Source organism: Pollicipes pollicipes, unplaced genomic scaffold (assembly GCF_011947565.3).
Source record: "Pollicipes pollicipes isolate AB1234 unplaced genomic scaffold, Ppol_2.1 Scaffold_4002;HRSCAF=4701_pilon_pilon_pilon, whole genome shotgun sequence".
Taxonomy (NCBI): Eukaryota; Metazoa; Arthropoda; class Thecostraca; order Pollicipedomorpha; family Pollicipedidae; genus Pollicipes; species Pollicipes pollicipes.
In genome coordinates this window covers 8,526,070-8,546,179 of record NW_023596420.1, presented here as the reverse complement: position 1 = coordinate 8,546,179, position 20,110 = coordinate 8,526,070, and the positions used below count along the sequence as shown (strand labels likewise).

Sequence of the window (20,110 nt, the reverse complement as noted above, 5' to 3'; positions counted from 1 at the left end):
CCGACGCCGCAGCCCTGTCGACGGCGGCTCCAGCGCCTCGCCCTCCGAGCCCGAGCTGGACAGCGACGGCTGCCAGGAGCCGAACGGAGCTGAGGAGGGGACGGAGGCTGTGCGGGGGACCGGAGGGGATGGTGCTGCCACTGTGGCAACCCGGGCCGCGTCCCCCACGCCCCGCACCACGCCAGTGTGGCCCTCACCGCCAAAAGCCGCCAGCGACCAGACGAGCCTGCGGCGCAGCGTTTCCGAGCCTTGTCGCCAGGCGGCGCGTTCGCTGCTCCGCAGCTTCCGTAACCGCCAAGGCTGGCAGCAGCAGCAGCAGCAGCAGCAGCAGCAGCAACGACCGGCGTACGGGCCCCCGCCGGTGGCACGCCGACCCGCCTCGGCCACGTGGTACTATGACATCAACGACGAGCTGCCGGCCGCGTGGATCGCTAACACCTTGTCGACGGCGAGTGAGCCGTCGCAGTCAGCGGCACTTCGGAAGAGCAGACTGGGAAGGAGCAAGAACTGCTTGCGGCCGCTCTCCCAGCTGTGGGAGCCAATTAAGGCTCCCAGCAGCTCGCCGTGGGCTTCCACGGCCCGCTCGGTCAGCACCGAGCGGCTGCAGCTTCCACCGGTCGCCGAACGCCACGGTTTGAAGACTGTCCCAGCAACAGCCGACCGGTGTACTGTGCCATCTCTGTCTGCGCCGGCAAACCACAAGTTTGATCAGCCCTCGTCTGAGGGCGCTGCTGGCCGGCTGTATCAGCGTGTGCTGGGGCTGCTGCTAGGTTCTGTCAAGGTGGGCGCTAGGGCCGCCCCGCCGCCGACCAGCGGCGCGCTGGCCGCCCGCCTGGCGACCAGCAGCTCACTCGGGTCTCCGTTGCTGACCGCGCAGACGCGTCTGCTGCCGACAGCGCGCGCTTGGCCACACGTGACGTCACTGGGAAGTAGCGATTCCGACAGCGACAGCGGCAGCGAATGCGGGGAGGACTCCGGCATCGGGTCCTACGAGTTGGATATGGATATGCTGGAGGACATCGAGTGCTCGGATGTGGGCTGGTGATGTCCCGTGGCAGTCGCGGTGCTGCTCGCGAGTGATAGTGATCGGTTCGGGTGCGCCAGTATTGTCCTATTGGTCTCGATTTGGACGGCACGTGATAACGGAAGGCGTCGCAAATCGTTCTGTAATTGCGAGCATTATGTTGGGCCTGCCGACTGGATCATGATGCACGTGACAGCAACGATTTCTCTGGCTTCGCTTCTGAACTCGATTCTAACTCAGTCTAAGCGACTGCCTCCCAGACGGCACCCAGCGGCCGCGCGCCCCCGCGGCTGATCGCCTCGCGTGGACGGCGCAGAGCGGGGCGGGGCGGCCGTGGCACGGGCGAGCAGGGCCCCTCTCGAGACCCCAGTGGCGGCGCTGTGTCACTGGGGTCCTCCAGGGTGTTACGCTGGAAGGTGAGTTCCTGATCCCGTGCGCTGCGCCCGTGTCGCCTCTAGTCACCGAACCGCCGCCGGCGGTGGCGCCCTCCCGCGGGCGGGGTCGGCGGTGCCAAATTAGCGGCGGGCTGTGGTCTGCAGCCGCCCGTGAGGCTTGTCGTGTTCGCGCACGCTCCCGGCAGCGATGGCTGGTTTCAGGTGGCAATGGTCAGTGTTAGACAGATAAGATGCAAGGCTGAGTTCCGGGCGGGGTGGTGCCAGACGAATGTGCAGACGCCAGTGCACGAATGGACGTGTCCACACGTACACGAGTCCATGCGCACTCAAAAGAAGGTGCAGACACATCGCGACATGCTTGCGTGCGCTAAACAGACATACAAATTATCAGGCCTGTAGGGGCAGACATGCGTGCTGAACACGTGTGCGGACAAAGCGAGCATAAGATGACCAATTGCACAGGCGCAGTCGTGCGTTCATCGGCAGTGCTCGTATGACTACCCTCTGCTTCTGTATTTGCCCATTCGCCGTGGTGCGTCGGAATCAGGCGAGGTAAATATGACTGGCCAAATAAAGAATCGTGTGTCTCTTCTCTTTGTTCAGCATCCAGGGAATAAAAGCAGACGGGAATATATATATATATATATATATATATATATATATATATATATATATATATATATATATTGGCACATCATCCAGGGGATATCTCTATTCAAGCGATAAGATGAAAGGGACGACCGAAACTTTGGCGTGCCTTGCTCGCGTCGAGAACGTTGTGACGTTTTTAAGATATTTCATTGTGTTTTAGCATGTGCAAAAGACAAAGTATCCAGGGTCTGGACTTTGGCTAAATGGCTGTATGCTGGACAGAAAGGGTGGTTGCGGCGGCGTTCAGTATGATTTTCGGTTTATGGGAGGATTTTGTGTTGCCGGACTGGCTGGGAGGTCTCCAGCCGAAAAGTTTCGGTGATGACAGGCAGTCGTGAGATGACATTTTGAATTCATGCTATATCCCAACGCTACGCGAGTGTATGCGCAACACAATGGGGTGGTTACGTCGATCAGTAGTTTTTTCCCCAGTGAGATGCCGAAGCTTTGACCTATATGCCCGGAGTTTAAACTGCGCGACTTGCGCCTGAAGCATGATGGTCAAATAGAGTCTGCCCCGTGCCCGATCCGACAGGCTGGCAGGTCATGCGAATTTCCTGCTTTTAATTGGGATGGGCTTTGCGCACCGGAAGTCAGAGACCGTCCAGACCTGACGCTAAACGAGGACATTGAAATATAAATGAGCATTGCTCATATTATTTAGCGATCAGAAGTATCTGGAGCTACAAAATATTGTCATCACAACTATGGGTGAAACCTCGCAGCTTTCTGAAGAATGGGCATGACTTATCGTTGGGTTCGGTGGACTCGATCGGAATAGCCGCGATTTTAGCAGTTTAATTTAAAGCACGCTCTGATTTTGATGTAAGAGGGAAGTAATGGTCAAGTAGGGCATAAAAGTACCGAATGTGATGGTAATGGGCCAATAACACGAGCCTTCAATGCCAAATTGAAGCTTGAACAACGGGAACTCCATATTAAGGGAAGTTTCAGGCTGACTTCGAAGCTGATTTCAGCCTGACCAAGAATTTCAAGCATTAGAATCGTCTGCAGTTTGTAAGCTAACGTCCATCAAAAGCCCCGACTTCTGAAGTTTGCCATTCAAGGTTAAACTTAAAGGTGAAATAAGCGAGAACTCCATATAACCCGAAAGCTTCCACCCCATGCTGGATTTGTAAGCGTCAGAATCATCTCAAGCGTATCAAATAACATCGGTCTAATGTCCTGACGTCTAGAGGCCGCCGCTCAAAGTGAATTGACGGAGACTCTACATCATCCAAAAATTACCTGTCGTCACATTTCTGCCGTTATATGGGATTTTTAAGCATCGGAATCATCCAAAGCACATCATATTGCGCCTGTTTTGAGATCTGGGCCCGTAAAGTTACACTCTGAGGTCAAATTTAAAGTAAAATATTGGGAGCTCCGTGTGACATGTCACCCAAATGCTACCGGGCGATTTCTGATTTTTAAGCGCCTGAATATCAGCGCATATACCGGCTTTTATTCATTTTATGACTGATTTCTTACCATTGCAGGTTGTCATTTATGACAAAATGATGAAAATTTTATATCAGGAAAAAGTTATCCGAAATCATCTCAAAGTGTGGAGTTTGGACTTAGAACTGACTTCAGATAGCATTAGATTAGTGGCCACAACTGCCGAATCAGCTGAGCAATACCTGGCGCATATGAAACGAAAGTGGCGCACACCTTGTATTCAGGATGACTTGCGTTGTTCGTTGGTGACAGTTTGGGCTGTGTGATAAACGTTGATATATTACGGGCCGATCTACTCCAGGTTAGTGGAGAGAATATATCCGTGAGTCTTTTCTGACAAGTGTTCTGATGTTTGAACGGTAATGTTAAACGTTGTAACAAATTAAAGCCGCGTGTACTGCTTTTGCCCACTAGATCACGGGCGGCGTGGCTTTGTGATGGCTCGTGCATTTTTGTTTCTCGTGCGTTCATTGTGTGATTTTGAGAGATTTTATGACTTAAGGATGCTGTCTTTTTTAAGTTATTTGAACGTGACTGAGCTTAATCTATACGTTTTGGACAATATTCCCAGTCTGCAAGTAATTGCCCACTGCACCACATGTGTATGCAGCATCGGGGAAAAGAATGTCACGCTCGTTTGCATGAAACTCAGATCGGGCCAAGTTACTTTAAATCTACTCATCTCTTTTGGTGAAAAAGATATTAAGGTATGCTTTGGCTGAAAGAGCCTGCACCACTTATCAATTACACAAAACATTCACTATCTGTCCTGAAATTAGTGTCCACTGGTCATCCAACTTCTGAGCATTGAGATTTGCAACCTGCATCCTGTAAAATTGCTGCCACAATATTTGAAAAAAACATCCCAGTTAGCAACAATACTACAGCAATGATTTCAGCCCATGCAAGCTATATTTCCAAACTCAAGAGTGTGGTGGTCAGTTATGATGCTGCATAGGAGCCTTTTCTTAAAAATACTCCTGAAACATTTATGAAGCCAAAATAACTTGAAAATTTAGCATACTTTGGCAGGATAATTTAGCCTAGCATTAGTTAGGTGCATGGAAATTCCAGGTTTCCCTCACCAATGCCACATGAGTATCCAGTGCAGTGGATCTTTTTTTGGACTGGACTGCACATTTCATGATTCTAAGGACATAGTATGCACACACTGCTCAGAGCTGAATGGAGCATTCAGGCCAGAAGCTGTCTTTCTACACTTTTCAAAAACTATGTGACTCTCTGAAATTTAAGTTATGTCCTTATTAGCCAAGGGTTATAATTCACTTGAAGCATGTCATCAGCCTGTGTTCAAAGCATGATGGACCTCTCAAAATAATTTTCTTCTAAGTGTTGAAGGAAATGTTTGTTCCATTATTTGTGCCCAGCTGGGTGTCTGGATGAGGATGCAGTATGGTTAAATTTTGCTATTTATGTGGTCTACTTGAGCATTGTTGCTTATCATCTGCCCCTTAAGACTGCTGCTGAAGGCACACCCATCTCATTTTGGTGTAAAAGTTATTTCATGTGTGTTACAGTTACTGCTGCCACACATGCTTTCAGTCCAGCTATACATAATGTGTATCTACAATTTTAGGCAACTGCAGAGCCAAGCTTACATCTTAATCACAAATACTCAGAATTCACATCACACATATGAAGATGAGATTTAGAGGCTAGGGCAAAGCCAAATATCATACAAGCTATAGTTACTGGAAATGAAAATGTAATGGAAAACAAGACCCTTAGCACCATATTTATTTTGAGGCATTTTTAGAACCATTCACCAACTGGTTTATGATTGACCTACATGATTTCATGAAGAGCAGTTTCATCAGCAACTGTCATGTATTAACATTTTGCTATTCATGCATTGTACAGTGCCAGGAACTGGTGTGAGCTGCTTTATTATTAAATTCACCTTATGTCATTTGTCATATCACTGCTTCTTGTGTTTGTTTGTTTGTCATATCACAAAGTTTTTGCCTCACAACTCAGTCATGGTAGAATGGGCATTTGGGTCACTGCTCACCTGCAATATTTGCTCCTGACTTGGGTGGCCTGCAGCCAGTAACATAGGCTGATCAAGGTCACATGAGGTCAAAAGGCAGGGCAGAACATATCATTTATTATGGCACACTAAGCCCGGCAACATAGGCACTGCTACACATGCCAACAATATGCAAGACAGGCATGGTCATGTCGGTTGAAAATTACATTTGTACATTTTCTGTACTCAAAATGGGCCATTTGACTTTTATGAACAAGCTGCTGTCATGCACAGTGTTAGTGGTCATGTGGTGCTGGGGACAAACACAGGGATATTCTTCACTCAGTTCTGTTCCCCCCCCCCCCTCAGCTCATGTCCCTGGTTTCTCATGTAGACAGCTCCTGACACACTCAATTTATCAGTATTTAATAATGAAAAACGATTTGTCTACAATTAACTCACTGCTGAAAATGGCCAACAATATGTACAAGTTGAAATGCCTGATCAGTGACTGCGCCTGCTGCCCAAACTCATATAAAGTCCATATCACGACCGTACTACCGAAACGAATGACAATGCGACCTGTTGCATGCACCAACATTGTCTGCAATCACGTCCACGGACCGGCCGCGTCGTAGTCAATTGCAGATGTACCCAGTGCGCCGTCCCCGGCAACGCTTACAGATGACCACCCTCAGAGTGGCAGAAGTGCGCTTTTCTAAGAGTAGGTCGTAGACGATTACGTCCCTGGTTTCGACCTGTGATTGGCTGCTGCGTGGCCTCGTACCGTGACAACGTGAGAACACGCGCGTACGTCATTGGTGGGCCGTTGGCCGTTCACCTGTTGGATAAATTGCCTTCGAGAGCAGGAACTGACCAATGATGGTTTACACCAGTTGGGGATCGCCGAAGCGTCTGCAACCTAACGGTAATGTCGTAATGCCTCGTTCACCGTGGAGCGTAAATGCGGTGCTTAACGGGCCGGCACGTTCGAAGGAATGAGTTCAGTGTGCACAGCGTGTACTTGAAGTGAAGCGTGAACCACATTCCCAGCGGGCTCTGAGATTTACGTTAACCTTGGGGGCGGGGAAGATTGTGCCCCCCCCCCCCTTTCCCTCCAAGTCCTCTAGGACCGTGCGGCTGCTTTTAATTGATTAAACGTCATTCGAATCGTTTCAGCCAGATCTTGACTACTAAACCCACACAAAATATGGACTGTTGAGCGTGAAGTATCAGGGAAAAATATCAGCAACTTTGGTTGTTTTTTTTTAGGGACATTGTCCAGACTTGATGAACAGATTTCATCTGACGAACATGGTTCCTCTCCGAAAGTGCGGGTCTTTTATGTATCGAAAGAAGGAAATCGAAATACAATTCTTGGCTGGTCCAGTAGGACAAAAAGCGACGATGATTTTAGATCAGAGACGCGCGCCGTTGTGGTTTATTTCCCATGACATAAACTTGGATATGCTGTTTGCCTATTATCTGTGATGTTTAAAACATTGCACATCAGCTGATCTAGGCAACGACTATGGAACAGGCATCACTAGAGTCACTTTTCTTCTTTAACCCACAACTTGGCTCTCCTATTTTAGTTCTCAAGCGCCCCCCTGTTGAATATTTAAGTTGTATATCCAACATGGGGCATTTTAACGGCTGTATATTTGGAGTTTTCAGCCTTAATTTACCCCAAAGTACAACGGAGGCATTCCCACCCCTGCGTGAGCGAGGTCTATGAGAGTATGACACAGCACGTGCATATGAGTTCGATGAAAAGTCACCAAATGTCGTGGCACTGCGACGAGCGACTTCTTAGCGGCAAGCAAAATATCACTGAGGGAGAATCTGTGCCCTGCGCCGGGAGAAGTGTCGGGACTCTAGGGTTTGATGAACATAACAGCAAATACATTAGGCCGACGTATGTGTTTATGTAGGTACCTGCGGATCCCGTGGCAGATTTTTGACCTTTTAAAGATGAACTTTTTCAACATCTTAGGAATGTCAGTAGATTGACCTAGTTGCACGGTGTACTGAGTTTTTTTTGTACTCCTCCCTGCGTAAGAGAAGAGTCTAGTTGGTGACAAAGACAAGACAGTTAGTGTAATTATTTTAAACGGATTAAGGAATCTTGGGCAGCCAAGTCGAATTTGGGAACTGTGGACAGTGAAGTCAATTTCTGGAACCGTGGATAGTTAAGTCGACTTTGGGAAACGTGGACAGTGAAGTCTAGTTGTAAATATTTCTACGGGGCGTGGATTTACAGATAGTGCCACCGTGATAGAATTGGAAACAGTCAGTTCGGTGCGTTTGTTGGCTTAAATATGCATGGAGACAGGGCCATTCATCCATTAGCTGAATTCACCATTTAGGAGCGGCAAATGACTATTGGAATCAGGATGTGATAAAGGGAAATATTTCTGGTCACAGAGGCGTTATCTTGAGCGGATTTCTCAAACGTGGTTCACATAATGATTTGTCTCGGGCGGAATTTGGGACCAAAACGGATATATTTTGTGGCACCAGACGCACGAGCCGGATGGATACTAGGCGTGCGAGACACCTTATTTTTACCTTAGATCGCAATGTGATTTTCCAGTCGGAACCGTTTGCGTTAGAGTTGGCACATTTAGCTGGGACGCATCCCGTGACACGTGGATGTGCCCTCTCCCCACTCGGTATATCCGTCTGATGCGCCCAGCTTCTGCCACTTGATACCTCACCAGGCTACAGTTGTACCTTGTATTGAGGATCCCACGTTTGCCACTTGATACCCCACCAGGCTGCAATTGTGCCTTGTATTGAGGAGCCCACGTTTGCGGCGCGGATAGCGTCGTGCCGTACGGTGCTCTGCTCGCTGGTGATGGCTCTGTAGTTCGGCATTGTATGCCAGGTAAACCGCGTTGTGACGGTTTACCAACTGATGTGGTGCCGTGATGTTGGTCCAGGGACATGTCTTTGCGCCGGAACTGAGGTCGGCAGCTCACTGTGGCAATCAGAGCTTACAGTAACTCACTGTGGCAATCCGAGCTCACTGTAACTCACTGTGGTAGTCAGAGCTCACTGCATCTCACTATGGCAACCAGAGCTCACTGTAACCTACTGTGGTAGTCAGAGCTCACTTTAACTCACTGTGACAATCAGAGCTCACTGTAACTCACTGTGGTAGTCAGAGCTCACTGCATCTCACTATGGCAATCAGAGCTCACGGTAACCTATTGTGGTAATCACTGCAGCTCACTGGCAATCAGAGCTCACTGTAACCTACTGTGGTAATCAGAGCTCACCGCGGCTCACTGGCAATCAGAGCTCACTGCAGCTCAGCTCACTGTAACTCACTGTGGTAATCAGAGCTCACTGCAGCCCACTGTGAAAATCAGAGCTCACTGCGGCTCACTGTGGCAATCAAAGCCCACGACATCTCACGGGCAATCAAAGCTTACTACAGCTCACAGTGGTGGTCAGTCAGGCCAGGCGGTGTCTGTAGCATTAAATGATGTTATCGTTCCATTGCTTAAGGGCGAGTTCATCAAATATTATAACGAACACTGTTCGCTGTTTGGAAATATATAGTGAACATTCTGCGTCAGTGTTAAGCAAAGGCTTGATATTTTTAACCTTGTCTTTGCGTCTGAATTACTGGGTCAGTAGCTCACAAGGAGTGCGGAATGGAGAAGAGGGATGAATAACCTTTTTATATCTACTGTGATGCAACGACGTGAGATGAACGGCAAATTTGTATGGCAGGTAGCAGTGTTGAGCGTTTTACCGAGGTTTGGGGAGTCCTCTGCCCAGCGTTTATCTCGCGGTCTATGCGTCCTTGGTCTGGTTACTTTTAGACCTATCCCTGGTGCCTGTAAAATGGAGTGATTTCAGCAGAATCACAACCCTTTACGCCTGACTTCGACGTCGGGGCGTGGCCAGCAGTGTACCGTGACCGCGGTGTTGAATCCACCCCGGGCCGACTAAGCCTGGGTCCGGTTAGACCTAGCATGGGTCTAACGGCTACGTCCGGTTGTGAAAGGCTGATAGGGTGCGATTTCAGCCCACTTTTTCGGTATATCTTCGGCAAACATTCCCCAACCCGAGCTGCTCCAAGCGTGACGGCGCTAACAGCCTTATTTGTTGCGTCCGTCAATCGATGCTCCATCGATCAACGCTCTTCCTCACGGTCACGGTCGGCCAGCGGGCGACTCGTGGTCACTCTGCGTGACGCGCCGTACGTCGCCAGCGCCTCCCCCCCCCCCCCTTGTCCATCCCCTCCGCGGCCGCCTCCCCGTCTCTGCCGCACGTTACGCGAGATGGCGCTCCGTACCTCATCGGCACGGGACATCGACCGTGAGCGGGTGAGCCGGCCTTTCCTGGAGCGACAGCGGGATGTTGCTGCCGGTCGTCCGGACGGGCCACGGCGACGGTATGACGCCGTGATGACGTCAGCCCGGGTCTTCTTGTCAGCGACTCACGCCGTAAGTGCTGCTGTCGCGGCCAGAAGAGCCGCCAGAGGGAGAGAGGGGGGGGGGGGGGGGAGAGCTCTGGCTGGACTACGCAGCGGACAGTGGCTTTGAACTGTTCGCCAGCGGCGCGTCGGCGGCCCGCTGCTCTCTGATGGGCAGAGTTTGAGCGCCGCTCATTAGAGCAGTGTTCACGTCTCCATAGTCACGGACATTACCGGAACGTGCGTTGTATGCCATAGCGTGATGCGGAGATTCTCCCAAACCTTCAAATCGTTCTACTGATCCAATGCACGCATAAGATACGCTGATCGCTGCCCCCTCCCGGCCGGACCCCCGTCCTCCACCGCGAGTGACCCAGCTCTCCAGGCTGCAGTAAAGGGTTGCCCTTCCCCCTCCACCTGCGGGGGCGCGCCGCCTCGGCTCCCCGGGGCCACGACAGATCAGCACCGACGGACAGCTCCTGGCCCATCCAGCTGCCCCAGGGACCGCCGCTGCCGATGGACCGGCGTCATACGGCCCCGCTCCCGCCGCGGGTGTTATTGGCGGGCGTGACCCGCCGGCCGCCCCCGCCGCCGGCGCTCCCACCCCCGTCGGCTCGTATCGACGAATGACGGAGGGCCGGGCTATAGATAGGCAGCGCCGGGCCCCGGGCGCTCGGCCAGGACCGTGACGCGCTCGCGGACCATGTGCGCCGCCGCCGAACACCCGCCCGTGACACTGCTGCCGTGAAGGCACGTCAGTCAGCCTGACCGTCAACGGCCGGCATACAGCCACGTGCAAATCCTCGAGTGATGAGAGCACGCCTCTGGGCGCCTGCCTGCGCGCCGTTCCACGTGAAGAATGTCCTGGGAGCTGGGAGAACACCCGCGCCCGTTACATGCGTGTCAGCAGTTGGCATCAGAGCCACATGTATTCGCGATTCGCCCCGGTCTGAACGGCTTATGTAGGCGGGCGCTGACAGGTCCGTGGCTGTTGGTGATGGGTCGTAATATGCGGCGCGGGGCGGATTTGTCGTGCAGTTTACCGCGTCGGCTTAAACTGACTGATGAGCAAATGGATATCGTGCAATGTTCGCAGGTCTATAAATCTTCCTTGATTTCTGATGTGTCTGTGATCAAACCAAGAAAACACTGAAGGCGTGGTGTGATCAGTTGTTCGGATGAAAGGGGAGCACAGCCGTCGATGTACCGTCTTCGGGCCTGGACGGCGCGCCGGTGCGCCGGGCCGGGTAGAACGTTGTATCATGCCACTGACCTGGTCGTCTCCCCTGCTCCGCAGCCGCCGCCGCCGCCATGGATATGATGCCGCAGGCCAGGCAGCCGTTCGACCCGGCCCAGTACCGGTACAGAGGACCGGCGCACCAGCCGCGCCTGCCCATCACTCGCTCTCAGGTGCGCCTGCGCCGCCCGCTCAGTCGGCCACGGCGGCAGATGGAGACCGTGTTATGCCGAGCGAGATTGGGACGGGAGGTCCGCTTAGGGTCTGTGCGTCCTCGCGGGTGAAAAAGGATCAGCTCAGCGTGCTCTGCTCTCTCCGCAGCGGACGAGCTCGTCGAGTAGAGACAGGACGGGTGGAGGAGTTTTTGGTGCCGGCCATTTTTGAACTGATTGGAAAGGTTCTTTAGCTGCTGATTACTGCTATGAGCGGGCGGATGGATATGGTTTGGAGCCGCTGTAGTTCGCGTAAGATGCTCCAGTAATTGGATGGTTTTTGTGTTTGGTGCTAGTTCCGGTCCCGTCTGGAATCCATTGGTTGTTCGCATGTGACCAATGCGTGGTAGCCGCGTCATCCAGAGCAGCTGTGGTCACGTGCTTCTTTTTTATCTCATTTATGGGCTGCGAAGATTGTGCGTATCCATGACTGACATGCTCATTTCTAGGTTAGCGTAAAGCAGATTATAGGTTTATGTTAAGTGATTGTTTTTTATTTGTTAGTGCGTGTGTATGATAAGTAAGACGAACGCAGTGGCGCTGTTAACTGACGTAAAGAAATTAAGGGACCTGGGGGGCCGGCTTCCGGGGAGAAATGGGCGCCGAGACGTTAGAGAGGCCTTGGCAGGGTGTAATTGTCCGACGGGTCGAAAATTCCCGATATGGTTTGTTGCGGTTTGCGCACAGGCTATATGCTTGTACCTTCCAATATGCGTGTATGTCACTTGTGTTCCACCTTGGAAGATGCTGATATGTCGCCGTGCGGGCTATATGGGGATCTGTGTCCTCTGTCGAGCCCGTGTGCATGCCATTGAGGCTCAGATACGCCCTCAGCTGCTGCGGCTATGTGGCGTCGCCTGCCTCTCACTGTCAGGAAGGGCGGCCGCCGCAGGAAACCGAACCCCGTGGGTTTGGTCTCCCAGACGCGCAGCTTTGCCACTCCTTTACCGGGACTCCGGTGCCATCGAGCGTGCATTACGGCTGCCGGGCTGAAGAGATGCGTGTCAGGCCGTGGCAGCTTGTGCTGGCTTGTTGTAACGCGCATCACTTCGCCGTGACCTGCTCCCTGCCGTCGTTACCTCTGCCATCGTGACTCGAGTCAGCCCTCTGTGCCGCGCGGGCAGCCGCTCTGACCCACGCCCGTCCTCCCCAGGCGCCGGTCACCACCGGCACGTCGGTGATCGGCGTGCAGTTTGACGGCGGCGTCATGATCGCCGCCGACAAGCTCGGCTCGTACGGATCGCTGGCGCGCTACAAGGACATTGGCCGCCTGCTCAAGGTCAACGAGCACGTCATCCTCGGCTGCACCGGCGACTACGCCGACTTCCAGTTCCTCAGCGACATCATCGACCAGCGCATGATCGACGAGGAGTGCCTGGAGGAGGGCATTTCCACGCGCGCGCCTTCGCTGCACTGCTGGCTGACGCGCGTCCTGTACAACCGGCGCTCGCGCTTTGACCCGCTCTGGACGACGCTGGTGGTGGGCGGCCTGGACGCGGCCGGCAGCCCCTTCCTCGGCTACGTCGACAAGCTGGGCACGGCGTACACAGCGCCACAAGTGGCGTCTGGCTTCGGGGCCCACCTGGCGACGCCGCTGCTGCGCGAGCGCATGGATGGCAAGCCGCCGATGAGTGAGGCCGAGGCGCGCCAGCTGCTCGTGCAGTGCATGACGGTGTGCTTTTACCGCGACTGCCGCGCCTATCCCAAGTATCAGATCGCCACGCTGACGGCGGGCGGCATCAAGATCGAGGACGATCTGGAGGTGGACGGCGACTGGGAGGTGGCGCACTTCAGCAAGGAGCACTCGTAGGCGCCGAGGCGCCGCGTGCTCGCGTCCGTCGCCGTGTCGGCGCGGCTCGTTCGGCGCGCTCCGAGTCGATGACGCTGTGCTCTGCCTCGTGTTCGTCCTGTCGCCGACGCGTCTCATTCAATACACTCCGAGTTGATGGATGGTTGGGTTATGTCGAGGCGCTCGAATGGCTGGCTTGCTGGGCAGCCGATGCACGCTCTGGGTCGTTGGCTGACGACGGATTGGTGTCACACGCGCAGCGAGTGCATGCCTGACTGGGCGCTGTGGAATGAAACACAATCCGAGTCGGTGACGGATTTAACCGTGACTGAGCGCTCCCGAGCCGGCGGCCGGCTGAGCCGTGACGGTACAAACTCCGAATCGACGGTCGACTGGTGCTGGAGTCCTCTCACAGTCAGAGCTTCGCCGGGTGGCGATGGCACAGAGTTCTCACCCCGGCTGTGCAGGTGCTGGTGAGGTCGGCGACGAGGCGCCCGAGAACGCCCGGGGCACGCCCTGGCACGGCCGACACCGCGCGCTGAACGCAGCCGTGCCGCTGTCCGCCGCAGCAGGCGCCGCCGCCTCTGACGGACGAACGGGCGACGGCAGGGTCGAAGCGTTGGGCTGGGGCCGCGCCAGCGGCGGGAGGGCAGCCGATCGATTGTACCGCCGGCAGCCGATCGATTGTAGCGCCACCTGTCCGGCGCCGCCGCCCGACTCCGACAACCGGCCGCTCCGTCTTGTGTTCGCTGTTAGCTGTCCGCTGGAATGGCGGGTGAGTTTCGCGCTTCGGCCGGTAGGGGGTGGCGGCGCCATCCGCGGCGCGGCTCACGCACACCTCACGGAGAACAGCTTTCCCCGTGGATGGGGACTGCCATTCGGAGGCGCTAGATCAGGTGCAACGACGGCCGCACAACTGAAGTTTCCTCTTCTTTGATGAATCTGTGTTGCTCATCCAGCAAACGTAGCCACATTTAGACTGTTTAGAATTGTTTAGACACCGAACCGGGGCCTGCGTCAGCAAATAAGAATAGATCATGGGCTTGGGGCGCTCTGTCTAACCAAACTACCTGCTTCTAAATCGCTTGCGTTTCAGGTTGCTTAGTGGTGGGAGGAGGCGTTTACACGCGACCCCAACGTGTGCCGGCACCTGTAATTGACGCATCCTAATCGGCGAGGCGCGTCGGGGTTGGCGTCGATGCCGTTAGACTGGTACATCAGACCACAAAGATAACCGTCTGGCTCGCTCTCGACGGTATTGCACAAAAGTCAAACGGAATGACTATCAAGTGCTTTCATTTGGTCGATCCAGGTTTCCTTGCTTTGGCACCGCTCGTGAAAGTAACATTGTTGCAAAGGTCGTCGTAAAAGGTCTGGGTCAAACATGCAAGATTGTAAGTATCATCTGTTGTCTTGGGTAGCTCTGTTATTCTAGAAAAACGCACAGTACTAGTTGCAACTATCGGAAACGTTCCGTCAAACTAGGCCATTGGTGCTCATAAGTGCATGATATATGCCACAGCCTGTCAAATGTAGTTCATTGTCGGGAATATTCAAACTGAAGCGATCAGACATATTGTAAATTAATGTGTTTTACTCACTTTCGTCCTTAAAGTGAGCTGAGACCGCTGACCCACAACTTGGTCTGACACATCACTCGTCTAAATTTAAAGAAAAGCTGAGTTAGCTGACGAGCTTGTGCACTGGCTGTTGTCAGCACGTCAACATACCGGCGTCGGCCGCGAACGCTGAAAGCCTCGCACGACATCAGCCAGTTGGAGCCACCTTGACAGAGTGTGGTCAGTTGGAGCCACCTTGACAGAGTGTGGCCAGTTAGAACCGCCTTGACAGAGTGTAGCTAGTTGGAGCTACCTTAACAGAGTGTGGCCAGTTGGAGCCACCTTGACAGAGTGTGGCCAGTTGGAGCCACCTTGACAGAGTGTGGCCAGTTGGAGCCACCTTGACAGAGTGTGGCCAGTTAGAACCGCCTTGACAGAGTGTGGCCAGTTGGAGCCACCTTGACAGAGTGTGGACCAGTTGGAGCCACCTTGACAGAGTGTGACCAGTTGGAGCCACCTTGACAGAGTGTGGCCAGTTGGAGCCACCTTGACAGAGTGTGGCCGACGTGACATGACACTGAGGGCGCCGTGCGAATTTTTTGGAGTGTCTGGCTGCTCGCGCGGGCAGCATCTGTCACTGTCGCGACGTGACTCCTTTTTACATTCTTTTTGTGCCACCGGTGGAAATTTGTTCTATTACTGCCAGCGTGCCGCCGGTGCCCTGTCGGCTTTATACCGCTGCTGTTGTTTTGACTAGTTCGTTCATGCTGTTTTACGCCGTCAGGTCGATCGCTGTCGTTCCACCGCTGTTGGTCCGTCGTCGCGCGTACGGACATGTGGCCATGTATCAGCTGGCGTAAGACCGGTAACACCAGCCGCGAAAGCGCGTCAGGGAGCCTCCTCCGCGCCGCTGCTGGCCGGGGAGCCTCCTCCGCGCCGCTGCTGGCTGGGGAGCCTCCTCCGTGCCGCTGCTGGCCGGGGAGCCTCCTCCGTGCCGCTACTGGCCGGGGAGCCTCCTCCGCGCCGCTGCTGGCCGGGGAGCCTCCTCCGTCCCGCTGCTGGACGGGAGCCTCCTCCGTGCCGCTCGCTGCTGGACGGGAGCCTCCTCCGCGCGGCTTCTGGACGTCCCTCCCACCCGAATGCCGAGCCCCCAGAATGTTCTGCTGGCCATGCTGTCAGCGCGCCTTACTGAGAACGTTGACTCACAGCTTCAGGGGCCGTGCAGGAGCCTGGCTGGGGTGGGAGGTCCGCTGGCGCGACCCGGGCCCCGCCCCCGCGAACAGCCGCCGGCTATTCTTGGAGGCGGAGCGGGCTGCGGCCGCGGGCAGTCCGACGACTTCGCTCCGGAGGTGAGGGTGCTCGCAGCTCGCAGGACCAGCCCAAACCAGCACCATGTCCAGCTACAGCTACAAGGTCACGCGCGAGACCATCTCGCCGCGCGGCGGCGGCTACACCACCACCTCCTACTCCACGCCCACCGCCTACTCTCCGGTGAGTGGACGGCGCACGGGTCCTGCGACGCTCGTCCGGCGGGCGGCACGCGCACCTCTTGTGTACGTGACCCCGTGCCCTGCTGACTTCGGTCGCCGCGTGCGGTTGCGCGGACGGCAGAGCGGGAAAGGAAACGTGCCGTCGAAGGGATGTCGTGCTGTCCCGTCTGGTCGTCAGGTCTTGCTGACGGCTGCCGGGACCGCTGGCCGCGGACTGACGCCTGGAGCCATGCAGCCTGGCCTGCTGCCGGTGGTTGTGGTGTGGTCAGCCGCTGGGAATGGTTGCGCAGCCGGTGAACCGCACCAATCTGAAGGGGCCCTTGCAGCTGGCACCGATGTCCTGCCGTGGTGTGCACTACCGCCGTCAACAACCATTGGCGGCAATGCGTACAGTGTATCGCGGTCAGGACAAGAGACCTCTGAGCGGGGATGAGTCCGTATGCGATGAAGGGGTCCGGACTGACACCAGCTGCTGTGAGAACGTCATGAGCTCTAGTGGTGTGTTGTTTCTTGAAACGCTGGTCTGTCTCTCGGTCACTTCCAGTCCCGTGTCAAGAGTCCCGTGATGTCCCTGTTCCTCGGGACACTGGTCTGTTTCAGTCACTACCAGTCCCTTTTCGGGAGTCCCGCAATATCCCTGCTCCTCAGTTAACTGGTGTGTCCCGGTCCCTCCCAGTCCCCGTGTCGGAAGCCGTGGGACGTCCCAGTCCCCGTCTCGGAAGCCGTGGGACGTCCCAGTCCCCGTGTCGGACGCCGCGGGACGTCCCAGTCCCCGTGTAGGAAGCCGCGGGACGTCCCAGTCCCCGTGTCGGACGCCGCGGGACGTCCCAGTCCCCGTGTCGGACGCTGCGGGACGTCCCAGTCCCCGTGTCGCCGCTCTACCCCGGCGTGGAGCGTCGCGCGTCCGGGCTTCAGCTGCGCGCGTGACGTGGCTGTCTTCAGGACAGTGCGCCCGCCTCTGCCAGCGTTCCAACGGAGCGGGCCCATCCTCGGGCAAACCGCTGCATTCTAGCCATGGCGGGCCGTTCATAGGTCTCGCTCGCCGAAGAGACCACTTGGAACAATGAACCACATGCCAGTAACATCACAGCATGGATGAAGAGCTTTCTAAACAACAGCAGCTATGCAGTCCATCAGAGGTGCAAACTAATTGTTTGGGAATGTTGTCGGCAGTTTGTTGGCAGAGGTGGCTGGAACATTTGGTGACCACCTGTTACACGCGACTCACGCCCGGCCTCCGCTGGCCCAAAATTGCGAGGGTCAAATGTTCGCTATCAGGCACATAGCCAAAATCAGCGGTGGGGGGGGGGGGGGGGGGCGAAGACGCAATCCTCATGCTGTCTTCAAAATCCTGCGAATTTCGGCTCAATCGCTGCCAAATATCCCGGTATCTGGTAAAATGCTTCTCAGGGAGGGGAGGGGGGAAGGGAGGTAAGCGCTCTTCATCTTGCCTCCAAAATCCTACGAATTTTGACCCTATTCCTGCGTAATCGCTCGGTGTCTAGTATAAACCTCTTAGCACAAGGGAGAGGGTGGGAGGGCAAGACCTCTTGACCATCCCTGGTTTGCATCCTTATTCATTATCGACATCACCAGGGTTGTGTGCATACTACGGAAAACCTTCAGGACAAGTTTAATTTTGAAGAAAGTCAACATTGGGCGGTTGTAATATTCCCTGCAAACGGCTTAGAGCCATGAGTGATCATTCAATGTGCGGGAGGATGACACCTAAGGCGGCGCTGATTCTAAGGACACACAGATATTTTCACTAATGAACCTCCAGTTTCTACCCTCCATATTTCCAACCCTATTGTATTCGCGTTTCCACGACCAAGAGCTTCCTGAACTCACAGTGGATCTGTTTGTGAACTCATGCCCAAGTCTTGTGGTGCTACCAACGCATTACTATTTTCAGGCGGATGATAAACGGTGGAGGGGGGGAGGGGGGCGAGCTGTCATTGACGAACGTGAACGTGGACTCTGATCCTTAGAAATCCATTCAATTCAAAGGTTTGTACCAAATTTTAAAATCGGAATGACATGTATATATATATATATATATATATATATATATATATATATATATATATATATATATATATATATATATATCATTCAGGGAAAGGCCGTTTATTTGGGCTTATTTCTCTTGCTAGCGGAATCAGCTAATCAGGCCATCAACTTTGTCGCCATCTGGCAAACGAGCATGTCATAAACCAAGCCGACGCCATCTTATTAGATTTCCGGGACCCATTTTTCATAACAACGTAGCGCGCACATTTAGCCATCTGCTCGTCACAGCCGCAGCTGTGGAGGACGGAACAGAACAGAACGTGCCGCACCTCCAGCGATTTCAGTCGCTCGACAAATCTCTGGCGCAGAAAGTGCCGACAAAACGAAAAGATAATGGTCAAATCAGTCGGTATCGGAGCAATAATACCTTGGCAGCGCCGCCGGCGTCGGCGCCGAAATCGACGAACCCGACGACAGTCGTAAACAGATCGGTCCGCCCCTCGGCGCCCGTTTACTGTGCCGCCGCCAGAACTCGGCCTCGCCCTCCGTCAAAGTCGCAGACGACTGCGCAGCGGCCGCAGCCACTTGTAAATATGCGTCAGCTATGCGTGCGATTTAGCGCAGCAGGTCACCTGAGGAGCGCGCGGCCGCGCGCGGGCCAACCACTCGCCGAATGTGATGGGCAGCGCCGGCGCCCAACGGGCCGCGGCGGGCTGAGACGATGGGGTCGGGTCTCCACGCGCGCTGACAGCGACGTGATCCGAGACGCCAGCTGACCCGCGGCCATCCGCGGTCACGGCTGGTCGCCGGCCGAGGTCACGAGGTCACGGGGTGACGGTGGTGACGGTGACGGAGCCCGCTCGCGGCTGTCAGCACGCTTGGGTCGCGGAGGGGAGGGCGCGACGCCGCGGGGTTTTCTGAAGTAGTGGTGTGCTGGTGTGGTGTCCAAGGTGTAGGGCGGGGGTGGTCCATTTCAGGGCAGCCTGAGGGTTCTCCCGGTATAGGCTCAGGACCGATGAGTTCAGCAAGGGCTACATCCTTATGAGAGTCGGCGGCTTGATATTCTTGGTTAGCATACTTCAATTTTGATATGCAAGCATGGCACCCTACCAACCTTAGCCGACTCCCTTAATGAGAAGGCCTTGGATCGAGCTGACGGACAACTGGCCTGGTGTGAGCAGGTCCGTATTGAATCTTGGATTACTGCGCTCAAGCTTACATCCCCAAATCGGTAGCGATCTGTTTGGGAACACGATTGCAGGTGCACAGAGCTCGCTTTGCCCAGCCTGACCAAGATCGATTCCCATCTGGGGCCTTAGACCTCCGCCCGCGCTGGTAGGGGGCCGGTTTCCATGAGCATCGCTGCCCCTGTGAACGGCGGCTCACTGGGCGCCAGCGCTGCTGCGGCCCTCCCGTGTCTGGACGACCTGGAATTCCAGCTGCATGGCACGCTTCCAGGATACTCGTCGGCTGTAACTTAAGTCGGCCCGCCGTCTGCCGCCATATTTCTGCCGGCGCTGGACTCGGCCAAAACGGCGGCCGTGTGTTGACGCACGATGGTGGCGCCGCCTACGAGCGGACATCAAAGTCCGGGGCAGCAGCTGGAGCCACCGAAACTGGAGTGATCTCGACCGTGGTGCGGCGAGTTCGGTTCAGAGTTGGTCGGACGATTGCATTATGCGAGCACGCGACTGCTGTCGCCATTGTAGCGGTGACTTTTCTGGCCTATCGCGGCAGGAGGCCTGAGAGCATCCTGTAGCGCGGCGCGAGCCCGGAGAACGCCGGTCGTGGGTTCGGCGCTGCGTCCCCTCGGCGCGGTGTCACCCTGGAATGATCAGCCGCTGATGTCATGGCTGA

General features: G+C 54.9%; 2 protein-coding genes across 2 annotated transcripts in view; both read left to right on the top strand.

The window, feature by feature from the left end:
* The first annotated feature begins 3,754 nt into the window (after positions 1-3,754).
* Prosbeta7 (proteasome subunit beta type-4) lies at positions 3,755-13,353 on the top strand. The gene is made up of 3 exons (XM_037216605.1): positions 3,755-3,832; positions 11,251-11,363; positions 12,556-13,353. The coding sequence occupies exons 2-3, from the start codon at positions 11,265-11,267 to the stop codon at positions 13,210-13,212; spliced, it is 756 nt and encodes a 251-aa protein (XP_037072500.1). The 5' UTR covers positions 3,755-3,832; positions 11,251-11,264; the 3' UTR covers positions 13,213-13,353.
* Positions 13,354-16,060: 2,707 nt separating this feature from the next.
* The window catches only part of LOC119093496 (uncharacterized), a 66,535-nt gene continuing 62,485 nt past the window's right edge, over positions 16,061-20,110 (top strand). The window contains exon 1 of the mRNA XM_037216456.1: positions 16,061-16,241. Coding sequence (XP_037072351.1) covers positions 16,143-16,241 — 99 coding nt within the window. The 5' untranslated portion in view covers positions 16,061-16,142. The remainder of the gene's footprint in view (positions 16,242-20,110) is intronic.

Bases quoted from the DNA above. Each gene is read 5' to 3' on its own strand.
- Prosbeta7 (XM_037216605.1), top strand. From the start codon at position 11,265: ATGGATATGATGCCGCAGGCCAGGCAGCCGTTCGACCCGGCCCAGTAC. The intron at 11,364-12,555 runs GTGCGCCTGCGC...CGTCCTCCCCAG, and splicing joins TGCCCATCACTCGCTCTCAG to GCGCCGGTCACCACCGGCAC.